This window comes from Calliopsis andreniformis, chromosome 7 (assembly GCF_051401765.1).
Source record: "Calliopsis andreniformis isolate RMS-2024a chromosome 7, iyCalAndr_principal, whole genome shotgun sequence".
Lineage (NCBI taxonomy): Eukaryota > Metazoa > Arthropoda > Insecta > Hymenoptera > Andrenidae > Calliopsis > Calliopsis andreniformis.
Genome location: NC_135068.1, coordinates 10,100,844 through 10,114,188, shown reverse-complemented (window position 1 = coordinate 10,114,188; position 13,345 = coordinate 10,100,844). Strand labels below are relative to the sequence as shown.

Genomic DNA, 13,345 nt, shown 5'->3' with positions numbered 1-13,345 from the left:
AGCTCGAGACGGCAGCCAGTCGTCGCGGCGCTAAGTGCCTCCTTCCTCTTTCGAGCTTTTCGCTAGGCGTCGGCGACGATTCGTTACACAGGGGCTCGTACCTGCTCTCACTCCCCCTGACTGTCGTTAAAAGGAATTTTAATCACATTCTTCGTGGCTGAAGTGACGATAAGAACGGGTTCAGGGTTCCGACATCCGTGAGGAGGGTACGCGTCGTCGAGGGTGGCTGGCGGCGGCCACCGCAATTGCTCTTGGGGTGGGAAAAGCTGTCGCCATTGTCGTCGGCCCGACGTCGAACACCTGCGAAGTTTTTCCTGCCCTGGAATCCGATCGAGACTCTTTGACCCCGGGGACGCTGAACAAACGGCGTTAAACGAGGTCGGCTTTCCAATTGAATGATTATCGGCGAGACTGGCGACCAGTGGGGTGGCTCGAGTTACGAACTTATTTTGCTTACTACAGGGCGCGAGTGATTGTTTTATTGCGCTGTTGCGGCGGGGAGAATTGATCGGGGAAGTTTTGAGGTGCGTGTACATTGGGGGACAAGTCGCCAAGCAGAACTATGTATATACAGTAAGTTCACGTTATATGTTCATCGCTTGGGAACATATATCGAGGCGATTCTCGGTTCCCTCGAACTGGAGCTGATTGTTTTCAGGTTTCAGGAATTTCTTTCAAGTGGTGGGGACACGAACGTGTAAAGAATAAAAGCTGGCGAACATATAACGAGAAGTTACTGGGTCTTATGTCGTATTTAGGAGCAATAACTGCAATTTTATTCACCCCTCTGCATAAGCAAATTCCACTTTCTATTTTTCCAGGTTTCTTCAAGGAACTTTTAACGGAGAGTAAGAGGTCCTTCCACGAGATGTTCAAGTTAACCTATGGCGTCCTTTACGAGCAGAACGCGTACCTCTTCACGGACCTGTTCAAAGAGCTGGAGAATTATTACGCGAAGGGAACGGTGAGTTTTCGTTTACTCATCCTTTGACACAGTGCAGCGTTATTGCAACTGAAGATTGCAATCGTCCGTTAATTTTTCATCCCCTTCTTTCCCCCGCCACTTCTACTCGCTTGTGTTTCATCGTGGAGGTAGCTCTCGGGCTCAAAATGGGATTTTTTATCTGAAGGAAAAAACTGACACAAAAAATCAATTCTTTTTGACAAAAAAGCCCCATACTGGCGCAACCCCTTGACCCTCGAAGCTTGCGAGAGCGTCGTTGTTGGCGCGACGCAACGAATCAAATTCCAAGATAAAATCGATGGCGAGGGGACGGACTCAGTTTTCAAAGGCGACAGAATTTACCCTACGCGACCATCCCCGAACCCTCCCTTTTATTCTAGCCCTGGGTCGAACTTTCGACGAACGATACGACCCTCGTCCAGCCCCGAGTTTAACCGCGAGTAACGGGACCTGGTCCTGCGATAGGGGTTGGTAGGGTCACGCGCGAAGTCTGGTTTAATCAATGCTTTTGGCGTTCTGAGGATCGCGACGTCTACTGATAAGGGACCAGAAAGTATCTGGGGTCGACCCCTTCAGGGGTGCTAGGGTCATCAATTTTTATGACTTTCTATAATTATCAAACGATCTTGATTTACTCACTCAGGGCACCAATATAATTTATCAGGTCAAGTGGGAACTAGAGGTTTTGTAACTGAATTTGAGCCCAAGTAGAGTCTATAGTTCCTCCCATTTCAAAAAGATATTTTAGTGCTTTATTATTTAATTAATAATTTACAAAGACAGTAAAAATCGCAAGTATTATCAATGTCCAAAGCGATTGTAAGCTCGTCAGAATCACATCATATCCACAAGAGCTTCCCCTCAAACAGACGGAGAGGATCGAACAACCATTACTATCTGTCATACGTGCCACGCGTGTAGGATCGTCAGATCAGCTCGTCACGTCGTATCGGTCGTAAAAAAAAAAACAGGCGAAGAGGAAAGAGAACGGAGATAGTGTACGAGAGGGTGGAATGGGAATCGAGACGACATTTCGAGGGTCGATTGTCATTCAAATCGGGCGGAATTATTCACCGGCGCCACTTGGACCTGTTCAGGTTGGCCTACGTGCACGGCGCGCTCGAAAATGGCCCCGCATGAATATATTATTGTTGCAATCGCGGCGTGTCGCGCGTCGCTGGAGCTAACGAATTTATATCTGCGATATATCGCGTCTCGCGACGCCGAATCGCAGAACTCGAATTTATCGAGGATTCCTTCCCCTCCTTTTTCATCGCTGGGCTGGATAATACGCTCCCGCGGAACTGTAGAATTGTTTCTGTTTCGAATGGATACTAACCGAAACCTATGCATGGGAAATCCTACTATATGATCGCCCAGTATTATTCCTTCATCCCCATTGTCCTCATGAGCTACTGCACTTGTGGCTACAGTACACTTTATGACCTGAACTGAACTCGTAGTCCCCTTCTGTGGTTACAGGTCAACTTGGACGTCACCATGGATAACTTCTTCAACATGCTGTATCAGAAAATGTTCACGGTGCTCAATAGCCAATATAAATTCAACAGCAAGTACCTAGAGTGCGTTCGGAATCATATGAACGCGATGAGACCGTTTGGGGATGCACCTCAGAAGCTGGGAGTCCAGATCAAGAGGTCCTTCGTCGCTACCAGGACTTTTAGTCAAGCCTTGAACGTGGCTGCGGATATCCTGAAGAATATGCAGTCGGTGAGGTTCTAAGCTGAAGTTCTGATACCCTTTGACCACCCTAGTTTCGTGACCCATCACTTGTAAGACACTAGAAACAGCTCCAAGCTGATATCAAGTACTCACTGCATCCTTCTAAAGTATCCCTTGAAAGAATCCACCTCGACTGTTCTGCGTGGTCCATCCTGACAACCCGAAAATCGTTTTGTGCCAACAGTTGAAACCGTCAGCAGACTGTGCAGCTGCGCTCACCAGGATGACAGTCTGCCCGTCGTGCAGCGGGATAGCTGGCAATGTGCTGGCGTGCGGCGACATGTGTACCAACGTGATGAAGGGTTGCTTGGCCCAGCATGCAGCTCTGGATGCTGAATGGAATCACTTCGTCGGTGAGTAATTTCCTGTCCATTGTTCCAGTCTCCGCAATTACAGGCCAGCGCGGCCCGATATGATCGCTGGAGTCGATAGAACACGCTGACCGTTTTATTTATTGCTCCTCGCGTGGGAAAGACTCTGATGGAGACAGTCTGAAGGTCTGCGAGTTCCTCGAACGTCGCCTTGGAAGCCTCCAGAGGCTTGGCGATCAGAGGACACCTTCTATCTTGACCTAGTCTAGCTGCAGTTACCCCCTTCTAAAGAAGGAATCGCAATTTTCATTCCAGAGGCCGTGGACAAGGTGGCTGACCGACTGTTGGGCCCGTTCAACATCGAGATGCTGATGAAGCCCATCGGCCTGAAAATATCTGAGGCGATCATGAACTTCCAGGAGAGCAGCCACGAGGTGTCGCAGAAGGTGTTCAGTGGCTGTGGTAGGCCTGTGCTGGGCCGACGCAGGCGAAGTGACAATCGGGAACTGGAGCTGGAGTCGTTGAACTTCGACCAGGAATCGTCTACAGATGACCATGTCGCAGGAGCCGCGGTCTTGGACAAGCTAGTAAAGGAAATACGGCAAAGGGTCAGGGACTCCAGGCAGTTTTGGGTCTACCTGCCTTATAAGCTCTGCAACGATGGCCTCGTGGTGCCACCTAGCAACACTAAGGAGTGCTGGAATGGTACTCACGTTGACAAGTAAGTGATTTTCCATTCCCACCAAGACTAGCATTGCTCAATGCTTGAGCAAAGTTTCATTGGAAGGATGGTCTACGTGCTGCAGGTACATATACCCTATTTCATCGAACGGAGAGACCCAGACGCTGAATCCAGAAGTGAGAAGCTTGGGTCCCAGGCCGACGATCGTGAAAGATCAGATCTTCGCGCTGACGACCATCACGAACAGGCTGAAGTCTGCGTACAATGGCCAGGACGTCGACTGGATCGACACAGGTAAACCTGTCAGGCCTAACGAGTTTGCGTAAACCAGTCGTTTGTCATTAAAGTCGACAGTTTAATTACCGGTAGGACAGCGGCTCGCGTGTACTCTGAATCAAACCGTGTATGTGTTCCATTAGCGCAAATACCAGTCGGTTGCATATCCGAGTAAAAGCATACTGCTTGCTATTTAGCTCAAGCGTATAGGCAATGGACCCAGTCCTATAATCGGTGACTGTGTACCTTTGGTTACTAGAAATGACGCGCGAATCGGGTCGGAATAACCAGTTGAGTGAATGGAACGCTACTTTGCCGAATGAACTCGTTACTGCTCCCCCTTGAGCCTCTAGCGGAAATAAAACTTGGACTTCGTCGAGTCGCGAAGTGAAGGTTGCATGTGGTCAGAATAAAAAAATCGCTAAGCAGATGCATGGGTCATAAAGGCAGGCCTGCTGATGGCTGCATTGTCTCGCGAGTCATTGTATCTAAATTTCAATGGGGGAAGAGCTATTTATACCGCTGATAATATTACAGGCGTCGCGGCATGAAGGTTAAATTCTGCTGTCTTGCAGGAAGTATCTTGTCCCCCATGCAAAGTCCTCGTAATGAAAGTCCTAAAACATAGCTTTATACTATCTACAGCACCTCTCCATGTTCTGTGTTTTAGAAGAAACAGAGTGGAACAGCTCAGGAAGCGGATCTGGGGGCGGTACAGACCAGGACAACCCCATAACCGATGACGAGGATGGTTTCAATGAGGGTTCCGGCTATGAGCCGAAGTCTCCACCACCAGAAGCTCCCAAGCAACCTCCCCCAGCAGGCCACCCAGAGGTCGTGCCACCGAGGGTCGAGGGTGACCGCAAGACTGGCGGCGACAGCACTACCAGCAACAGCAACAGCACATCCACCGCGGACAGTGGCGCTGGCAGGCAGAAGATGTCCCTGTCGCGGGCCCTGACGACGTACCTTGTCCCCATAGTGGTTATGTGGTTCGGTGGCTGCCTCACTGAGTGGCTGTGATCATGTGGTTGCCCTGGACAATCGATGTAAATAATTCCTCATAAACGTTGTCGCGTCCTCGACGAGACGCGAGCCTGGACGGAAAGACATGTCCCTCTTTTAGAGGCGAGTTCCTCCGAATCCGGAAACGCGTCCTTCGGGACACTTCTCAGAGACTGTACGCCACCTGTGCACCCCTTGCGCTGGCTCCCGAGCCACGACCTAGGGGAACTGACTATCATTGTCCTAGGACCAGTGCGTTCTAGCAGAAGACTGGACTCCTACCTAGCCAACCAGAGGGAACTGACTCCCAAGACGTTTGACGACTGACGAGCGTGCCTTTAGGCCGAGTGCTATGGTCGTCTCTGATTGTTAGGATTTGAGACGTGACTGCACCTCCCTGTGCCACTAACTGGCTAGGAATAGTGTGTCATGGACACGTTTCGAGCCACCTGGGGAGTCCCTCGACACTTGGGGTACTGGGGAGTGCTAGTCCAGGCACTGAGATTGGATCAAAGCTCCTGGTTGTACTATGTCGAGTACGTAGCGACCTGGACCCTCTGTGTGAGGTCTTTCTGGGTTTCTGGCGCAGCGAGGTGCAGGCTAGACAAGAGTCCCAACGGCGCTGGATATACGTAAAGATGAAAACGAGTATACGAGAAGCGCAAGGACTGATCGGGCGTCGTGTTTCCTTCGTAGCTGCCACCCCTGAGCGTTTGAAAGATTCATGGCTCGAAGGGAGAAGTTCGATCGACTGGTGGTATACTCTGCGACTGGTCGAAGAAAGAAAGTAGTAGGGAACTCGATTCCACGGGGCAGCAGCTACGTTATATACAAATTCGATGGGTTTGATTTTCTCACGAAAGTAGACGTTTTTTTACTCCTACTTAACAAAGCATCTTGTTGATCGGTGTTATTTAAGGGTGTCGAGGAAGCGGTGAGATGTAAATAGGGAAAGTGGCGAGTGATAAAAGAACAGAGAGGTATCGAACCCCGAGACTGTAGGAATGTTAGGAACACAAGACTGCGAGGAATGCAGGGTGAACAGGATCGAGATGTTTTATCATTCGCCACTCTTGCGTCGAGATGTATCAAAGCGTGACTCCGAGAACGCGTTCGAAAATGGGCTCCTGTGATAAAGTCGAAAAAAAAAATGGGAAAAGGATAAGAGAAAAGATAAAGAAGCGCCGTTAGCCCCCCTCGCAACCTGGCTAGAGCTAGACGAGGGTGAAAAGAGACATTCTACAAATCTAGTGAAATATTCAAATAAATATTACGAATAATGATTTATTTGTAATTATATTATTATTATTATATATATTATTGTAAAATGAAATTAATATAAAAAAAAGAAATCGTACGTTGCGTTCGAGATATGCTGCCGTGGACGTAAGAGCGTGATGGTGTGTCTATGGGGTAGCGCGATCCTGATGGAAGCGTGCCTTCTTGAGAAAGAGAGGTATGGTGCATTCTGCATTATGCACACGGAATCCTTGCTAAGAAAAGGGACGCCTAAGTGCCTAAACGCTCTGATAGACGAAGCAATCGTAACTATGAAGATACAGGACTATAGTCCCCTAGTCTCTATAGTCTGGAGCAAAGAAGGGGACACTGAGGATAGAAGGGAATGTAATCCAAGGATGATGCACTATTTCACGGTAGATTGGTCTCCCCTGGGGAACAAATAGCATCGCTGAAGATTGCATAAACACGATCCCACCCCCATCCCCCTGCCTCTGGAGCTTTGACGATGAAGCAATTGACCGCTACTAAATCGATGCGAACTTGCAGCCTTTATGGGTGCAATAAACTTTACGACCTGAAAGAAACTCGCTGGAACTCTGGCAGGTTTTACGATCATATTGCATAAAGTTAAAATGATGCAAGTAATTAACAGGATTAAACGTATGCAATGGTGTCTACCAAAGCGTTTAGACAATTAAGCACCACGCGAGGATACTGCGTTGGGGAACAGGGTTTTTTTTATTGCGAAAGCACTACGGACCACTTAAATAACTCTCGAAGTTAGGGATGTTCCCTTTTCTACTTGAGAAGCCTGTAGAAAAGGAACTGTGACGTCTTTATAGTTTTCAACGCGACTTATTGATGAATAATCTCGTGATCCTTTTTTGTGAAAAGGTCGATCCTTCTTTGGGGAGGTTCCTCTTTCCAGCCTTTATTACGCAAGAGGTAAACGTTCGAGTAAAGTACACTTATGTTTCTTTATTATTATTACTCCTAGTAATATATTTATGTTATTCGCTATTGTAAATGGTAACGACCAGCGAAAGTTTACAAGTGCAAATTGGCTGAGAACCGCGATCGTTAGTCAATCAAGCCTGTATTTAGACTAGCCCACTGTAAATGATCTAGCCGAGAAGCAGGTGCGAAGATTTTTCGTGTAAATTAATAGGTTTAGTTTAGGAATTCACTCGTTGCACTCTATGCGTGGAAAGATTACTTATATTGTGTAAAAGGGGACCTCAGGTAGATCACCTAACCTTTCCCTAAGTGGTAATTAATCCTTCCAAACTCAGGCCCCCTTGACTTGAAATAAGAAGACACTGAATTTATTTATAATTATAATTTTAATTACATGAAAATCATTTACAACTGGGTCCAAAGTGGACCACATTTGGGGAACAATTGGTACATAGAGTGCGAGGGGTCGAACCTCAGATCACACATCTCAAAGTGGAGAATTATTCGTTCACATTTACAAAATCGATCAACGCTGTGAGCAATTCACTCTCACCCGAAAAGTGAAGTGTTTCCACTTCCTTTCCATCAGCGTCAGAACCATTGCCCATGTTCAACTACTCGTTAAGAACCAATTGTACTGATTTCGTTAAGAAACCGATGTTCTGTGTGAATATATCCAACGATACTGCCTGTTATACATTCCTACGACTGTCAAAGTGTCCACACACTGTGAACCCAAGACTAAACTCTCAAACCAAGCGCAGGCTGGTGAACCAAAAGTCTCCAACGCATCTATCCAGAGGACCATCAACTTGAAACAAGATTTCGCGAGGATTCACCATAATACAACTTTTGTATCTTTACCAAGTGGAAGCTTTCCCCATTTTTCTAGCAGCTGCAGCACTGAACGTTGGTAGCTTTTGTTCACTGGCAGCCTGCGCTGTGATTCAAACGCCCGCAGGTACCCTCGCGTTTAACCCTTTGGGGTCGATGACACACAGATGTTCTCGAGCACTGACGTCTTCATGGACTAAGCGAGCCATGCACGTTTCACAGAGATAATCATTAGATTTACTGCAACCGAGTTGAGCTTAAGGGCATCGAGCTCCCAGAGGGTCGAACATCGAGGGTCGAAGGATGGTTCATCGAGGATGAATAGCGAAACGAATGTGCCATAGCGCGACAGGAAATAGTCCGAAGCACGTCGAGCGACACACCTTAAGTTCACGACGTTATCTCGCGTCGAAGACGCCTTGCGTACAGACACCCGGGGTGAGTCCCGTTGTTGCGTTCTTACAGTGTGCTAGCATCTAATTACCGAGAATTTTTTATTTAACGACCGACCGTAATAAATTGAGACATTCACAAGTTCAGCCTCCCTATTTGTTCGTTCATGGATGAACGTGGACCCTCCAGTATCTTTAAACCTACTGCACCAATCCATCCTTAGACTACTTTTGTGTGCATGCGTATAAGCTATGGGCTAAGCCGAAGTATAAATAATGTACAAGCTTACGAACTAGTTTGAAGTATAAATAATAGATCAATTTGTACTCGTTCACGGTATCTCTATTTGCCTGAGTAAAACGATTCTTAAACGATCTATAGCAACAACGAGGTACAAAGTTAGGAATAAACTATGACAGATATTAACCAACAATTGCAGGAGTTGTGAGACACTTACAGACGCAGATATTTCAGTCTAGTGTTCAAGAGTCATCGGACGATAGGATTGCTTCGTTTTCTCTTTACACCAAGAGTAGAGACTCCAGTGGCGATAGGGACCGCTTGGTCTTTCTTCTTGAGGGAAGAGGAGAGCCTGGAGGCAGCAGCCACGCTGCGAGTTACGATCTTCGGGGAGGATAATTCACCGAAGACGCAACCGATCGATGGAAAGCGTCGCTGAGTCTTTACTCGACGTCTTCGACGACAGTTCCTAAGCTGCTTCGCTGGCTCGGACCATTTCCAGGCGTAATAAAAATCCACAATGTCTTTCTGCGGGATAACCAAGATTTCAATAAAAAAAATTCATTGAAAAAAATTCTAAAGAAGAAATGAATGAAAATGGAAGCTTACTGTGTCTTTTTGAGGTAGAAGATCCTTTTGTATGCTCGCGAAGTTCTTTCCGTGCCTGACGATGCCTTCAATGAAGAGCTCCTATAAAATGGAACATGGTCTGATGAGTTTTAACAATGGTAAAACTAACCAAGAAATTTATTTAGATTTGTGAAGTACTTACGATGTCAGCACTGGTCCACCTAGTGATCAGCTTCTGTGGTAACTGCTTTGTGAAGAGGGTCTTCAAAGCGACTTCCGGTAGATACTCAGAGTCGTGAAGAATATCGGTGATATATTGCTCTGCATAACCAGTACAGGAATTTTCCATTGCTTCTCTGTTGGGAATGCCCTGGCTCTCTTGGACGAACGTTAGAACCGAACGAGCCATAAACACATAAAATGGCACCCATTCGTTAACCTCCTCTTTTGGACTCCAAATTTTTTCCTCCGGGAAATCTCGGTACTCTTTGTCCAGATTAATCTGCTCTCGGTACTCTGGGATATCTGCCACGCCCTCCAGAGCTTTCTGTAAATTAATGTTATGAGATTTGTGAGTAATTCGATTCCGGTGAATAGATAATTACAACTTGTTTTATCTTGATACTCTTAGACCAAGAATTTTTCCTGCATTCAGGAGAAAAGATAATTGTAGACTCTTTTATTTACACAATTTTGGTACAAAGAAGAAGACTATCTCAAAGAAAAAAGATATTCCAGTGTTTTTTTGGAGAAGTACATCCTGCTTAGATAATTACAGCCTGATTTATCTTGAAAATTTCGGAGTAAGTAAAATTTGTCTTATACAGAAGAAAAGATAACTACAGTGCATTTTAGAAGAAAAACTGTCCCTCGATTTGCATGAAAAGATAATTACAACCTCATTTATCTTAATAATTCCGAAACAAGGTGAATTTTTCTCATATCCAAATGCAGATAATTCGTCCCTTTTTTATCTTGAATTCCAAGACGCAATCGACCACTCAAATACGCATCAAAACGCTATTAGGAAAGGAGTATCAGTAAAATATGGGTTACCTCGTTCGTGACTTCAGCTTCTAATCCCATCGTGCAGGCGAGCACAGACTTCTTCTCAGCCTTGCGAATACCCATCAAGCCAGGGACTTCTGTTAATGTCTCGAAGACGACACTTTCAGGTTGAAACGTTTAATGATCAGGATAATCCTCGTGCCCGCTTTATACGACCTGCGACAACTACCCCTGTAAAGAGAGGGTGGCCGCTGACCTCCCCTCTCCTTCGCCAAGAACACCTTTTTGGTAGAGGTACACCAGTCAGACGTCTCCCAGAGAATTGCTTCCTGGAAGCAGATTACCTTGTTTTGCACATTTTAACCAATCACAAGCCAAGAAGCTCTAGCTATTCACAATTACGCAAATTGAGATTAATTTTGGCATTCCAGAGTCCTCTTCCCAAGATCTCAAATTAATTACAAATTATTTAAAGAATATGTGCTCTCAGATGAAGAGATCTGCATAAGATTGGGCTTACCTGCTCCTCAGAATCCTCGTGTACCGACGTTTCCGCGAAGTGAGAAGTCACGTTTTCCTCACGAGAAATTATCTCTTACAAACAGCGATCGGATTATGGATTCTCAGACATTTAGCCTTCCCGATGAAGTGATTCTGATAAAATATCGCGATCTGTGGTCAGGGGTCGATCCGAAGAAGAAACAGCGAATGTTGCTTCACGTGATTCGTCGAGTTAGCTATGCGAACCCCAGAAGAAAACTGAACGGAACAACCAAGAGCTCTGACGAGAGGCATCGTGTCAATTCGTGAGATAAGATAAGCCCAGAGGATACACTCACAACGACGTCGGGGTATTTTCTGAAATTTTCTTATGGAGCATGCTTTAGCTTTCCATTGATGGTCAGTCAGCTTCGAATTGAGATGAAATAATATTTTAACTAAATTTTTTTCTTTATCAATCTTTCTGAGGTTGAATTAATTATGAAGGTGATTATTCAATAGCACGATTTTGGAGCACTCTTATATTTATTGTTTACATTTATACACACAACTGTTTTGAAAAAAATTAGATAAAAATTCGGTGTTCAAGGAACAGTGAATTTTTTACAAGATCTGAGTTTTGTTAATTTAAAGCGCTTAGAGACTAGACGGAACAAAACCAAACAAAAGGTTTACATTTCTGGAAAACATATCTTTATCCATTCTCTCTGCACCCTATCTTCAATCAGCGCATCTTGTATTCTGGAGGGTCTCAAAACCCTTCGGTGAGTCACCCTATTTGTACAGAGCTTATTTTCGAGTTTCAAGACCCACAAATGTGTGACGTCACCAGCTGCAAAATAATACTGTAAACCGTAGAACAATTCTATCAAAACAGACTAAATCTCCTAGTGCAGCGTCTCAAGTTATTTACAATATTATTGCTACTCTCAAAGCAACAAACAAAAGAAATCATGCAGTACAATTATAATTATATGGATTTCAAAATCTTAATCGAAGCACACAATTCTTGATAAAGTTTAAAAAATTCTTTGAACACAGTTACTCTCCGTGGACCATTATTTATAATCCACTGGCAGACACCGATTGAGAAGCAAACTGAAGAGCCTAAGACATTGTTCACTGACATGTACCGTTCTCAATCAGTTGTTTTTCCCAGCTCCCCCATTTCACGATGCTTCTGTAAACTCTTATTGTGCACCTGAAAGGCTCGCTGCAATATGGGTCAGTTATTGTTGCTGCTCAGGTAAAAGAAGGTCGCGTTGTGCGCTACAAAGCAGCGCAATGGTTTATGGGTGCGTGTACGCGTTATAAATACAACTTTATCGTGGAAATCCAATACAAGCATGAGTGCACAAGAATATGTATTGATAAAGTGGGAACTTATAATTGAAATTCTCTAGCTTCTACCTGGAAGTTAATTGGTTATGAAAATGGAATAGCCACTGTGCAGTAAATTCTGAACGATGAGCTTGGAAATTGATTGATTTAAAATGCAGAATTAAGTAATGTTAGTCGAGTCTGAATAATTGGTACACTTGTTTCTATTAGAAATTTCTTGCTTCGGTAATTAAAAATGGAAAGTATATTATACATATGTATGAACTGACTTGCGCAATGAAGCAGCGATTGGTACAGGCTACGATTAAATAACGAAAGTGAATAGACTTGTCAAAAGTTATAGACACAACCGTGTATTTATAATCGTTTATACAAGATTCATATCTTCGTAATACCTAATGGATTTCACGCATTAATTGCTGTTCGATTTTAATGGCGTATAGAACAGTAGTAAAGTGCTCGAAGCCCTGGCTCTCGTCTTTCGCGCTACAATATAAATTATAAATTACGCAAACGGTACGCAGCGTGGATTGTCCATGAGTAGACCTTTCGAGTTATTCCCATTAAAATAAAAATCGTTACGATTATTGCACAGCCTTCAATAAATAGAACTCGCGTTGTAATTTCGAATACACGAAATAGAAGTTAGTCCTATTCATCTGAATAGAATATGCCTTTTACCAGAAAAAAAGGCGAGAAGAGTAAACTGAAAACGTTCTTTCCTTCAACAATCGTTATATTACATCGATATTCAATGTCACTGACCTGTTCGCGAAGAAAAATCGCGACCCTATTCAACTGAATTCGCGAATCGCAAAAAAATCGGTATTGAACCGACGAGAATACGGCCCTAAATGTTAATTATCGTTATTCAACAAATGCAAGCTGCGCGTCTCAATTTTACATGGCCATACAAATATACTGGTATATGACACAGACCTAAAAAGTCAAATGTCGAGATTTTTGCCACAGTTCACGGTTAAGGGGGGTACACCCACTGGTTTGTACAAAGTAGATCACCTCACGCGTCGGCAAGAATACTATCACAATAATTTACAAACAAATTATACAGGAAACACATCGTAGAATTACATAAAAATCGCTACTACCACCCTACATTTACCTGGTGCTCGCTGCTAACCATATCTCGTGCAATAACCCAATAGCTACAAATTAGGTACGCTAGACCTCTGGATACAAACTTTTCGATACCTCCGTATAATTACCGACAATTAAACCCCTTAACTATATACCTAATGCAATACAATATTGGCAGTA

General features: G+C 44.5%; 2 protein-coding genes across 2 annotated transcripts in view; one reads left to right on the top strand and one right to left on the bottom strand.

Annotated features, from left to right (window-relative positions):
- Positions 1–5,138, top strand: part of Dlp (glypican dally-like) — an 87,683-nt gene extending 82,545 nt beyond the window's left edge. Inside the window, exons 3-8 of the mRNA XM_076382255.1 lie at positions 822–964; positions 2,447–2,695; positions 2,892–3,060; positions 3,334–3,739; positions 3,825–3,994; positions 4,647–5,138. Of these exons, the coding sequence (XP_076238370.1) occupies positions 822–964; positions 2,447–2,695; positions 2,892–3,060; positions 3,334–3,739; positions 3,825–3,994; positions 4,647–4,999 (1,490 nt within the window). The 3' untranslated portion in view covers positions 5,000–5,138. The remainder of the gene's footprint in view (positions 1–821; positions 965–2,446; positions 2,696–2,891; positions 3,061–3,333; positions 3,740–3,824; positions 3,995–4,646) is intronic.
- A 3,325-nt stretch (positions 5,139–8,463) lies between these two features.
- On the bottom strand, positions 8,464–10,413 carry LOC143181709 (arginine-glutamic acid dipeptide repeats protein). Its single transcript, XM_076382256.1, has 4 exons — positions 10,274–10,413; positions 9,420–9,764; positions 9,257–9,337; positions 8,464–9,175 (listed from the first exon to the last, which is right to left on the bottom strand). Exons 1-4 carry the CDS (start codon positions 10,346–10,348, stop codon positions 8,897–8,899), a joined length of 780 nt encoding a protein of 259 aa, XP_076238371.1. The 5' UTR covers positions 10,349–10,413; the 3' UTR covers positions 8,464–8,896.
- Positions 10,414–13,345: the final 2,932 nt, after the last annotated feature.